Source organism: Fusarium musae, chromosome 2 (genome assembly GCF_019915245.1).
Source record: "Fusarium musae strain F31 chromosome 2, whole genome shotgun sequence".
NCBI lineage: Eukaryota > Fungi > Ascomycota > Sordariomycetes > Hypocreales > Nectriaceae > Fusarium > Fusarium musae.
In genome coordinates, this window is record NC_058388.1 from 4,509,525 (window position 1) to 4,521,750 (window position 12,226).

The 12,226-nt window shown below is 48.8% G+C and overlaps 4 protein-coding genes across 4 annotated transcripts; 2 read left to right on the forward strand and 2 right to left on the reverse strand.

The window, feature by feature from the left end:
* Positions 1 to 496: 496 nt before the first annotated feature.
* Positions 497 to 889, reverse strand: J7337_003292 (uncharacterized protein; the record flags this gene model as incomplete). The annotated part of the gene is made up of 2 exons (XM_044821008.1): positions 497 to 580; positions 632 to 889. 2 exons carry the CDS (start codon positions 887 to 889, stop codon positions 497 to 499), a joined length of 342 nt encoding a protein of 113 aa, XP_044685308.1.
* A 932-nt stretch (positions 890 to 1,821) lies between these two features.
* J7337_003293 (uncharacterized protein) lies at positions 1,822 to 2,232 on the forward strand (the record flags this gene model as incomplete). The annotated part of the gene is made up of 1 exon (XM_044821009.1): positions 1,822 to 2,232. One exon carries the CDS (start codon positions 1,822 to 1,824, stop codon positions 2,230 to 2,232), a length of 411 nt encoding a protein of 136 aa, XP_044685309.1.
* Positions 2,233 to 2,812: 580 nt separating this feature from the next.
* On the reverse strand, positions 2,813 to 7,853 carry J7337_003294 (uncharacterized protein; the record flags this gene model as incomplete). The annotated part of the gene is made up of 16 exons (XM_044821010.1): positions 2,813 to 3,006; positions 3,066 to 3,312; positions 3,374 to 4,007; positions 4,075 to 4,215; positions 4,287 to 4,606; positions 4,662 to 5,443; positions 5,494 to 5,741; positions 5,795 to 5,842; positions 5,904 to 5,919; positions 5,969 to 6,081; positions 6,141 to 6,247; positions 6,312 to 6,357; positions 6,418 to 6,487; positions 6,538 to 6,989; positions 7,039 to 7,487; positions 7,545 to 7,853. The coding sequence occupies 16 exons, from the start codon at positions 7,851 to 7,853 to the stop codon at positions 2,813 to 2,815; spliced, it is 4,176 nt and encodes a 1,391-aa protein (XP_044685310.1).
* A 2,550-nt stretch (positions 7,854 to 10,403) lies between these two features.
* J7337_003295 (uncharacterized protein) lies at positions 10,404 to 12,090 on the forward strand (the record flags this gene model as incomplete). Its single annotated transcript, XM_044821011.1, is given in 3 exon segments — positions 10,404 to 10,866; positions 10,884 to 11,746; positions 11,803 to 12,090. 3 exon segments carry the CDS (start codon positions 10,404 to 10,406, stop codon positions 12,088 to 12,090), a joined length of 1,614 nt encoding a protein of 537 aa, XP_044685311.1.
* Positions 12,091 to 12,226: the final 136 nt, after the last annotated feature.

The window sequence follows — 12,226 nt, forward strand, 5'->3', positions numbered from 1 at the left end:
CAGGTCAAAGCTGAAAAAAAAAAGAACGAAGCATGTCTCAGTAAGTCCCTGCTTGATAAAATTGCTGCGGATGAAAGTAATTCATGGAATAGCTATGGTGGAAGAACCAGCATACATTTGAGCTGCGTGTCTGAAGCAAATTTAGGCCAAAGTTATAGCCGCTCGTAAATTTTCCAGTAAAACCGTCATGCTGATTGATATCGAAGTCGTGAAGTGATATTTTACTTGAGTGTCTCTTGGATAACATTTGAGGTTTAATCGAGTTTTACAGGGCATGTATTCACGGTGCAAACACTTAGCAAGACACAAGTAGTCGGAATCCCGTATGATAAGTTGAAAGTTGATAACGATAACTCTATTTTAGCCCTGCCATGGCTTCTGGCCTCTCCTTGCAACACTTCATGCTTAATCATGTTCTTTCCCGCGAATTCCTTCTCGAGGACTCTTCTGAAGCAATCATCATCTCTGTATCAATTTGGAATAGCAAAATCTGGATCTAAGCTTGGGTATTCGTGTCCGCAACAGACTGCACATCAGCAGCAGTCGATCCCTTTCCAGGAGGACCGCCCTTTGCACGAGCCTACACTAGTCAATAAACCATCATCACACCCAAACCATTGATGTATCTTACCTCTGCGCGTTGCACCTCAGCGGCATCCTCCTTGGTCACCTCGGTAGGCGCCTTTCGTACGACTTCACCCGCCTTCTCGAGGAAGTTCATCTGCTTGTCATGTAGACTCTGAGCGGTGGCTGCGGCGCCACCTTTGATGGGGCCGCTGCCGGTGAGGGCTGATTCTTCGGCAGCGATGGCTGATGCTTCGGCTTGGGTGATTGGACGGCCGTCGACGGCTTGGGACTTGATGTCGTCTTTGGTGGGAAGGCCTGCCATTTTGAAGATGATTGTGTTGGGGGACGAGAAGTGATGAGGTTTCGGTGGTCTGTGGGAAGAGTTGTTGATTGTGATGAGTCTTTGGTGATCTGATGGAGTTGAGAATGGGAGTTTGAAGTTGTGAGGTTTGGTTTATGAAGAAGGTTAAATGTCGAGATGATATCATAACGTGAAGGGCATCGTCACAGCTCCATAAAATAGACGAGGAAGGAGCTCTCGCTTGCAAGGGTCCATTTCTCGTCACAATGACCTCATAAATGGGCACTCGGTTTGCAACTGCAGAAGCGAGGAAAGGGTTTACAGATTTTGTAAGTAGGTGGTGCTTCGTGTAGTCGAGCGCTGCGCTTTCGGGTGATGATGGAGATGCGTTGCGATGAGAATATGAATGTGATTCACTTTACACGCTAAACTGCTCTGGTCGGCGACAATGAGGCAAAAGATTTCTAAAATAGTAGTATGCTCAAAGGTCTAAACCGTATCTTGAGCTGAGTGGTTGTTAATTCTCACGATGCCTTCAGGGCGATTGACTGGTGGTGTTGCGCATATCTCCGCCACAGACTGAATAACTCCGGACATAATCCTCTTATTTCCGCTCTCAGCCCTTTCTTTTTGCGACGATAAATGAATCATTCGTACTCACTCTTAGGGAGCTGAGCGCTTCGTCAGCAACGCTGACAAGAGAATCACGCCGGTCCGGCGACTTTTCCTCGTCGCTAAGAGCGCTGATAGGCCAGCGGCAAGATGTTGTGCCGTTTCGGACAACACCATGCATTGGCTCAGCATTAAGCGCGCGTTGTTTCAGCCAGAGTAAAATTGTATTATAGGACTATAAGTAGGTCTTTAGGACATTTTTGTACATAAAGCGACATTCAAACTACCAATTCAAGTGCACTTCTAGATATTCTCCAACCCCCATCAAATTTCCTAGCAGAATGTCTCGTTTCATACCCACGGAATACACTCCCCTCCTCCTCAAAGGCTTCTCCGCCTGGATCATTTATAACGGCGCATCACATCTTGTCCGTGGGATAACAGAATATCTCGCTCGAACTGAGCGCGCAAGACTCCCTTCGTCAACCGTCTCCCTCATGGATTCGCAGATCCGCTTCCTTGGCGGAACATACATTGCCTACGGCGCTGCCCTATGCTGGACGTCGTACGATATCAAAGAAAGACAGCTGGCTTTGAATATTCTATTGGCTGGTTTGGCATTAGGCGGTACTGGGAGAGCTATCTCAGCTGGGGTATTTGGCTGGGGATTTCCGTGGCTCCAACGAGCTACGACCACTGAGATTGTCGTACCGCCCTTAATCTACTGGTTTGGCTCACGCAAGTATGTTTAGATTGGGAATGGTTGGGCCCGTGACCAGTTGCAAGGTCAAACGTCATATCCTGGTGACCTATAATTGACAAGTTGGTAGAGGGGAATAGGAGGCAGTTTGCATCAAACCCAGAGGTTTCAAGATATACCAGCATTATGGACATGTTCCGTTGGGGACGTCTGCCAGAATTTTACCAGGGTAGTATCGTAATCGTAAAACAGAAGAGCCCAAATCGAGCTTATTCCTTGATATTCAATGACCGCGCTACAAGATTCCCGATAGAGTACCATGGCTGCTGGAGATCTCGACGTCAAGGGGGAGATGATGTTAAGATCAGACTTGCGCCCCACGTGGATGACTTCAATAGCTATTCTAAATCTTCTTTGACGATATGGTGTATATATGGCTTGCTGGTAGCTTCCAGCTAGTGCGATATCCAGGCCAGGACCCTCAATGCTAGATCGCTAGAATTTTAACATGTATTTCTGAGCTATTTTATATATCCAATCAATCCCTCTACCCGCCCCCATCATGAAACTTAACAAGACGGATAAGATCTTTGCCGGCCTCCCTGAGCTGAACAAATTGCGCGTTATCCCACTCAAGCGACAATGTCGTTCTGATAAGGCCATTCCCCTCCTGGTAAGCTGAGTTTCCTGCAGTTGATGGCAAGCATATGGGCGACACAAAATGGTACAAGGTTTCCTGCAGTCTTCTCACTCGTGCAAAACTGAACTTCCCCAGACAGGTGATCTTGGTACTTGTCGAAGTTGTACACGTCGTTGAGATTGCACACTATTACTTAGTCAGCAAGATGGCATGAGATATGAGATATCGCCATGATCAACACATACCTGGAACGTTGAAGTAGGTTAAGTACTTGGAGCGGTCGCCTTCAGGCTGTGTAGAAGCCTCAGTGAAGAGCTCTCCTAGGTTGTCAATTCCACGGGGAATAAAGCGGTCAGCTCGGTTTTGTGTCCTCTCTGCAGCATTGATAACAGTAGCGTGATCCAGCTTGTACTCCTTGAGTGATTCCTCGTCCGATCCGATATCTGGCCAGTTTCTGGCATCACCTTGCTCATCCTTGATGATCTGCTTGGCCTATCAACAAGATGTTAGAGATTTTACTTTGATAAGCCTGCCATAGAGCCTTGGAACTTACAATGAGATAGTTGTGGCCGTTGATACAGGCGACGAACTTGTCCAAGCCGTGCTTGTCACCACCAAAGCATGGGTTGAATCCCCATTTAGCCAAGTCGTGATCTTTGGACCATTTGAAGATGGCGACCTCTCCGGTATTCCACATCTCACTGATCATAGCAGCCTCAATCATGGATTGAACCCTTCCGCTATCCCATATGGTTTCCGAGTCAGCCTGCGCAATATCCTGGTTGGCCCAGATACCGGATTCAATAGCGCGAGCCAGCTCCGAGCCACGCGCCCTATCATTGTTGGGTGGCGTCTCAACGAAGTAGCGGTTGAATTGCGCTGCCATGGCCTTCCTTGTCCATTCAACCATGTCGCCAAGGGCCTTGTCCAAGCTCGCAAATGACTTGAACTGCGGGCTCGGCTCAGTCGAATCTGCTCCAAACGAGGCAGCGCCAGCGCCAATGGTCAAGACACCTGCAACAAAGTTGACACTATTTCCAAGCATTCCAGGGGCAATGCCACCTATTGTGGTGAACATGCCAGCCACGATAGTAAGCCACGCCGCCGGGTTAGCAAGCGCATCCTCGGCCGATACAGGCAAGAATTTGTCGGCAATAGCGCCTGATGACTTGGATGCAGAGTCTACGCTGGAGCATAGTTAAAGTTGTTAGTAAATAAGTTTGTCAAGGGTACAGTGAAGGAACTTGGTCTTACCCATCCTTGACTGCCTTGTACCATTTTTGCTGGAACAGGGCAAAGTTTCCCATGGCCCAAAGGGCAAAGGCTCTTTCCTGGTGTTTCGAACAATCGTCTGCCTCCTCAAGAGGATTGACAAAGTCACAAGAGTCGCTGATTCTGTTGGGTTTTTTTTGGTGTTAGTAAGTATCTTGCTTATTTGTCAGAGGAAGGATAGAGTCACGACTCACGCTCGACAGGATGTATGCCAGTTGAAGGTACGATCGCGATTGAAAACATCGTATTCGGCAATGATACGTGGGACGCCTTTCGCTTCATCGTTGGGCCAGCTGTTCTCGGCCGCGCTGTAAAGATCGGTTCTCTGCCTTAGCCAGGTACCGACACCATGTTCGCGCCAGAGACTGGTAGTCCACTTGGCTCCGTTACCTTTGCCACAGAACCAGTCACCTTCGGGGTCTGGAGAAAGCTCGGGGGGGCTGTATGTGGGGAGGTCTGTATCTCTCTCATCATCATCTCCTCCTGCGGGGCATACGTTGAACGAGATATGAGCCTGCAGCGCAAGGCCAGTAAGTATAGTCCATTTATATAGAGAGCAGGGGGCTTACGTGTGCATTGGTGGCCTTGGCGTAGACCATATCAGCGCGACCTTGGTTGTTCAGTCGTGGGTAGTGAGTATCTGGTCCCCGGACCGATCCACGGAACAACCTCTCAGGCCGATCCCATTTGATGATGCTACCCGAGTTTCCAGGTCGCTCAGCCTCAGAGACAACCCTGTCAAAATACCAGACTTGGGTGTCGCCGCTGAACTTGTCTTTGTGGATCAAGTCGGCTTTGCCGTCACCGTTAATATCTGCAAACTGAAAGTTGGCCCGGTCTAGGTCTTCCGTGTACTTGATCTGCCCCGAAGGCTTTGCAACGCCGTCCTTACCTCGGAGCCAGGCCCAGGCTTGGCCACTTGGCGCCATACAGATGTAATCCGTTCTGCCAGAGCCCGTCAGATCGGCAAAGTGGTGGGCGTTGTCAAAAGGTAGTCGTCCAAAGCCTTGAGTGCACCATTCCCTGCCAGGCGGATTGGGGATAAGCTGTGCATCCCAGTTATGCTTTCCGTCGTTGTAGCGACTGTACCAAACCTTGAGTGCACCAGTCTTGAGGTCAGTCACGCCTATGATGTCGTCTTTACCATCTCCGTCCCAATCAGCCAAATGCAATGCCCGGCGCGGGAGCCCTGTACGGACCATAGATGGCGTTCCCCAAGCGTTAGTTTCGTAAAAGTCGTGTTTGCTCCGCGTATTCTTGTTCACAAACACATTGACTTCTCCGTGCATGGAGATCCAAACGTAGTCGTCTACGCCGGAACCAGTTGTGTCGCCCCAGAAGATACCATCACCTTTTAGATAGTTAACATGGGCCAACATGTTGGCTTCAGGAATGACAAACCTTTTTGTGAAGTACCCCCCTCTCCCTGGTTCTCCCAAACCTGGTAAGTGATTCGACACGTTACACCTCCATTGCAAAGCAAACCCTCGCGCTGCCAGTTGACATAAGAAGGGCGTCCGCTAAATATTCGGCCCCATTTGATGAACTCGCGGTCTTCACCAATGTTAAAGCCACGGCCAGGATGCGTTATTCCGGCCTCTCTCCAGAATGGTTTCATACCCTTGCCGTCTCCTCGTTGGTTGATGAATCTGTCCATTCGAGTCAGCATGTTTGAAACACATACCCTCAGTAGTCTACTTACGTCTTGACTTGGCCCTCCTTGCTCATCCATGTCCAGTCATAGCGGCCGCTGTATTATTGTCAGTATGTGTTCCAAGGCTGATACACGAAGAGGTAGCGTCCAAACATACTCCCCGTTCATATCGACTTCATTATGTTAGCTTCAGTTGATAGTATTGAGGGAAGAAATACTAACCAAGTTGTACGCCTCGCATATCTCCTGTGTTCTGGGACGCAAAGATATGTGATCCCTGACCCATGTCTTGCCAGTAAGCGGCCTTGTCTCCGATACCTCCATTGCGCCAACAACTGAAACCGGTCAGATCAGACGTCTTTGGTATCAGATGAAAGCATATGACATGACTCACTGAATATTGCCAGCATTCGAGATAACACAGTAGTCTAAGCGACCGTCACCGTCCATATCTCCCAGGCGTACTCGATCGCGACCGAGGCCCATCTCCTGCGGCTTGTACTGCACCAACGGATTAGCTTGTGATGCTTCAATACCATGGTTTGAAATGACTTGCAAGGCCGACGTTCTGAAATGTAGGCGGGTTTCCACCCTTATTGATGGAGACGTATCTAAAGTTCATCATTAGCTCCACGATGACTGCTGATAGATGGTGCATTTTGTAAGCTTACAACTCTCCGTTGGTCTGAATGCAAATGAAATCATCCAAACCGTCACCGTTAACATCACCCCATCTGATATCTGATATCACCTGTCAGTATGTTAGAATGGAGCCGAGTTAATGTACTCACGAGCGTTGGAACAGCTCATTTTCGGATCGATTGAGAACCCGTCATTGAACTCTCCGTTCCCATTGTTTAAATAGACAGTGAATCTACGATCCGACTTGTCTGAGGGTGCAAGGATCAGCTCATCCCGCTCATCGCCCTTGGGTGAGCCCTTCAGGTTGACGAGCTGGGCAAACCACATATCAGATGTCTTGGTCATGTCCTTGTCGGGCCCACCGCCGATTGTATTGGTAAAGGACCCCTTGCGGTCGTCGCGAAGCTGAGATTTGTGCCGGTAGGTGCCGTCGTCGCGAATCGCTGGGTCGCTGGCAAAGAGAATCTGCCGACCGCTTCTGGGGTCTGACGCGCCGCTTCCAAACTTCTTACGGCAAGTTCTAGAGCTCTCGCCATCCTTGAAGAGACTGCTCTGCTTGGGTTCTTTAATCCAACCTCGGTCGTTGGCAACACCGATGGCCCTGTCACGTCAGTCTAAGTGGTGACAGAAGTGCAAAATGATATACTAACCAGACCCAGGCGGCTGCCATCTTTCTCTCACCATAAATGGTTGGATGCGTCCCGTCGTGGATATCTCCAATGCTCAACCATGGCTGCATTTCAGCCAAGACGACTTTGAACTGCGGATTCGACTCCTCCTTGCCATCCTCTCCTAAGGGAACGAACTGACGATAGACTGTCCGGTACTGTTTGTTAATCTTTTCCACATAGTCTGCATTCGAACCCTTTGGCAGTAGAGTAGAAAGAACCACGACAGCTTGGGGGACCTCTGCAAAGATCCCTTCTATGAGCTCCTTCATCTGAAGGCCCGTTCGTCCGGCATCGACGTCAGACTTGCGGTCGTTGGCATCATTCGTTCCTGCGTTAACTAGTACCACGTTGGGTAACCATGTTGCGGCAGACTCTCGTCCACGCTTCGCAATGTCTTGGACAACCTGGCCTGAGATGCCTTCGTGATCCTGCCATCCAAGTTAGTTGTTTGTGTCTTTTTGGAACTTCCCTTGCTAGTAACTCACATTGTCTGACATACTACCCGAGTTACGGTTACCAACCATGTTCACTTTCCATCCTTGTTCGACAAGCTTGTCACGGGTAAACTTTCTGAACCCGTTTTTGCTGGCGTCTTGGGAGTAATCTCCGGCCACGATAGATGCTCCTAAGGGTAATATCCGTAGAAAGAAGTCGCCGGGGTTTGCTCGAGCAGAAATGGTGGAGTTATACTCAAATATCTCTGGCGCATCTTGGGCTAGAGGTGGCCAAGGAAGGGCTACTGCAGGCAGGACAGTCGAGAACAATAGCCCAGTCAGTATCTGGGGAGAAAACATGACTGGGGAGAGGTAAACGTAGACTCAAGAAAACTTGCTTGCCTAGAAAGAATGATAGGCGTAGATATTAATGAGGTCAGAAATGAGTAGTGAAACAGGCGAGTGCGGATGTCTTATACCACGTAATTTCATGGTTCATGCAATCATCCTCGCTATATTTCTCTCGCAAGTTGGCTTCTCGTAACTTGGTTCGTGATTGGTTAGGTAAACGATCGCCGATGTCCATTAAAAATTGGCCTAGAATAAAATCACCTCTAGTTCCCCTGCATACCGCGCCACTCTTGGCGTAAGCGGTACGTAGTCATATAGTGTGCTGCGCTTTTGTACACAGAGAGTAAAGGAGGATGGTCTTTTAATGAGATGTATCTCATCAGGGCTCTTTGTTTAGATACTGTCTCAATCATGGACACGGCTGTAAGTCATCATAGACTTTAGTGGTCACTATTTGTTGCATGTTAACAAACAAGTAATGCCAACAGAGCCTCTGAATAGGAATCAGATAAAAGCACAGGACAGAAAAGGCTAAAAGGCTATGGTTTAAAAATAAAGCATACCACTGAGTATCGCAAATAGGGCAATCTTACGCTAATTACTGTAGTGAGCAGGATTGATGTACTTGACTGAAGAATGATCCGCTAATGCCGCAGGCCAAAGCAGGCGGGTGATCTTCTCACATCGTGTCCCTGGTAAGCTTGAAGGATCTTGGGCTGGTAGTGCTTCCTTGGAGTTAAAAACCATATAAAATGCGTTAGTCTTGGCAAGGAAATCCTCCAAAGTTCTAGACTTAAGGATTCTGCAGGCTAAGATGAATGGTGAGAGCCTCTTATTTTTGTAGTCCATAATTGGTCGCGCTACGAGTGTGACGGGTCTAGGGCGCTCCTAATGTCACCCGCTCGACTCGGATTTATGCTAGGATATAAGCCACGAGCTAGGAGAAATGGCTCAAATGAGATACCGCAGCAGAAACATCAATCAGTGGACGGAACAAATTGTCTGCCAAGAGAAGTAAGCAGGCCGCAGCTCAAGATGGATCGTCTACCCTGCGAGATAACTCAGATTGCAATTGAGTTAAGTAAGTGACAAGAGGCATGTCTAATTCGGATTAGAAAAAGTCCGACAATTCGCTTTTAGCATAGATACTTTATTCACTTAGAGTATCTTTATATAATTAAATTCCGGTGCTCTAATTATTGCAAGATATAGTTGTGCTTTTCAATCTTATCATCTAAAGTCCGAGGATTGTTCAATGGGCGGAATCTAAGCCACGATATGGCTTTGCGGGACGTTGTGGCTGGCGAATTTTGAAGAGGATGGGAGGGCGGCTTCGATGATTATAAGATGATTAAGAAAAGCCTCTGGATAATGAAATTTTACTTCGCGCAAGAGACAAAATCTTCGGAGGTGTTGGCCAAGTGTATCTCAAAGCTTTGCCGATGCTTAGGTGATTTATTTGATAAAGGATAAGGTCTTGAATAAAATCATGGGCTTGGCCTTTTGAGCTTGTTTGCAGCGATTTGGGGTCGAGGAGGTTCTCTTAAGAACAGATATTTCACCAAGAGAAGCAAAAGACTCAACACCTCCTTTCATTATCCACGTATGCCATTAACCCTTTCTTGTCCAGTATGGTCGAATATCCGTACCTCACTGGAGCAGTAGTCAGAGATATCTCTTACAGGGTAAAAGACCCCTAAATCGCGGAGTGGGCTTGATTCAGCCAATCAGCGAGCGCTATGCTTCTTCGTCGACAGATATCAGATAACGACCAGTGGGTACGGTCTGTAAACTTTAGCCTAGGTATTTGTAGTACAGCACTAAGCTTCTTGTAGCAAGAATCTTTTGATAAGGATTAAGCTAAGACCTTGTGAATCTCAGCTATGGCTAATATGATAAGGAACGGCAGAGAGGGGGGCTCCCATGCAGCTCAGAGCTTCCCCAGGTTCGTAACATCCCCGCGCAAGCTCATCCTGACCCTACGGCGTTGTTCCAGCACCAAGACCGCCCGACCAGGATAGAGTGTGCAACCAAGGTTAGAAGAATGCTGTTGATAGGTTGTAATGATTTAACTAATCGAGGATCCTCCCAGCGAATGCGAACCTGAAGTCGGCAGCGATGGATCAAGAGCCATATGAGTACAGATTGAAGCGGACAAGACAGGCATGTGCCAATTGCAGGTATGAAGCATGCAGTGCCTCCCCTTATTCCCTCCCAGAATTAGTTGGAGAAACTGACTATCGTCAAGGCGCAAAAAGGTCCGCTGCTCTGGCGAGCGTCCGACATGCACATACTGCGCACGCCTCCAGCAGGAATGCCTCTATGAAGAAGCACCCAAAAGCGAGGATCAAAATGGCTCAAACAGGGTCCTTCGCCCATTGGTGATGGCGGGAACAAAGGAGGAGGGAGCATTATCTTCACTTTCTCTCGAGTCCCGAATAACTTCGCTTGAAACGAGTGTACAAAGGCAAGGCTTTTGAGATCGTGTACACATAACTTTTCCACCAGCTAACCAAGTAATTGAGTAGTCTCATCAGTCTTCTCACCAATGAACGTGGCATGGCAGACGGAAACAACCCCCGCCTGGGCCACAAAGAGAATACTGCTGGAGATGCCAAGTGGCTGTCTGTCACGCCCGACATGACGCTTTCTGCTGCGGCAGACTTGTACTTTCAGTTCTGCCACAATCAACCATACTCCCTCTTTCATGAGGAAAGCTTTCGCCGTCGCTTGGTAGCCCAGACGCTCCCCGACTACCTTAGCCTCGCCTTGTTGGCCACAGCGAGTCGATTTTCTCACTCCAGTAGACCGTTGCTACTCTGTGCAGACCAGGCGTGGGAGCTTGCCATGAAGCGCTCGACAGCCAACATTGACGCCGCAGAGAGTCTCACGATTGCCCAAACGATTCACCTTCTTTGTGTCATTGACTATTCCGGTATGCGATCCTCCTTTAGTAGCCGTATTATCAGTAGAACTGATCTCTCCGAGATGGCCGATGTCGCGCTGCATGGATTAAGCTTGGGTTGGCTGTCCGCATAGCGCAGTGCTACCGATTCAACACCGAGCCCGATCACCGTCTTCGCCCTGAAGTTCAGGAAGAATACCGACGCACATTCTGGTCTATCTACCTGCTTGACAGGCTGATGTCCTGCGGGCGAGAAAGACCACCTGCGCTTCAAGACAAGGATTGCCTATTACGTCTTCCGTCCAGCGAACAGGCTTTCCGAGACGGCAGTGAGAATCGGGGACCAGTACTTGAACAACTCACGGGAGACGCGCCAGCGGTTACTGAGCTTCCTGAACACAGCCATTTCTCTGTGATCATCTTGATGGCAGCGACGCTGATACGTGTAGTGAATTACGTACTGCGAGAGGATTCGCGACTTCACGATGATGTTCCCTGGTCTGCTGCTTCACAGTACTCAGCGCTCGAGTCAACCCTGTGGCGGCTGGAACTCAACTACGGATTACTAGATCCATTGAATGCTGTATGGGAGCAAACACTGACTTCAGGTGGCGTGGTAGACCCACGAGCCGCTGGGCCTCTGATATATGGCCGTGCTTTGTTCCATCTTGCGGGGTGTCTGCTGCACCATCCTTTCCTCCTCCAGCACCGATTAGCAGAGTCAGCCAGCAGAACACCTCCAGGATTCCTGAGTAAAGCTTGGACGTCAGCTAGAAGCCACGCCACTGCAATCACCATGTTGCAAGAGACGGAAAATCTTGGTTGCGTCACAGTTTCTTGCTTCAGAGGGTATTGCGCCATGGTCGCCGGTTCAATTCACCTTCTTTTTGCGTCGGACAGTAACGATGAGATACGCGAGGCGTCGGTCCGACGATACGAGGAGTGTCGAGGCTTACTGCTGAAGCTGTGCCGTTATTGGGAGAGTTCGAGGTTAATGGTGGGTTTCCCTCTGCATATTGCTTCCGCTAGGTCTAGACCATTGACAGGTGGTAGTTTATGAAGCTTGAGCGTCTGTATGAGAATAGAAGCCGTTATCGCCAATTCTTTGAGTACACACTAGCTATGGGAGAGAAGCCCAGACTCGCAGCGTTCTGGGATAGTATGGACAACTGGGTCCCATCAAGCCGATCTCCGAGCCCCGAACATGGCCCTCCTGAGCCAGTACAGCCTATTCATTTCCCCACGTCTATGGACTTTTTCGATCTCGCGCCGGCAGATCCTTGGGGAAACGGAAACTCAATATTCGAAATGGACTTGGCGGGCGGTAATAGTTTCATGTGAATTGGCCATATAAAAGACGGTACACCGCATATTTCAGGACATAAGCAGATGGTTGAAATGATGTAAATTACATTCTATATTGCTGGTATCTTTTCCAAATATAGCATCTCTAAACTATGTCCCGACCCTTTGCAAT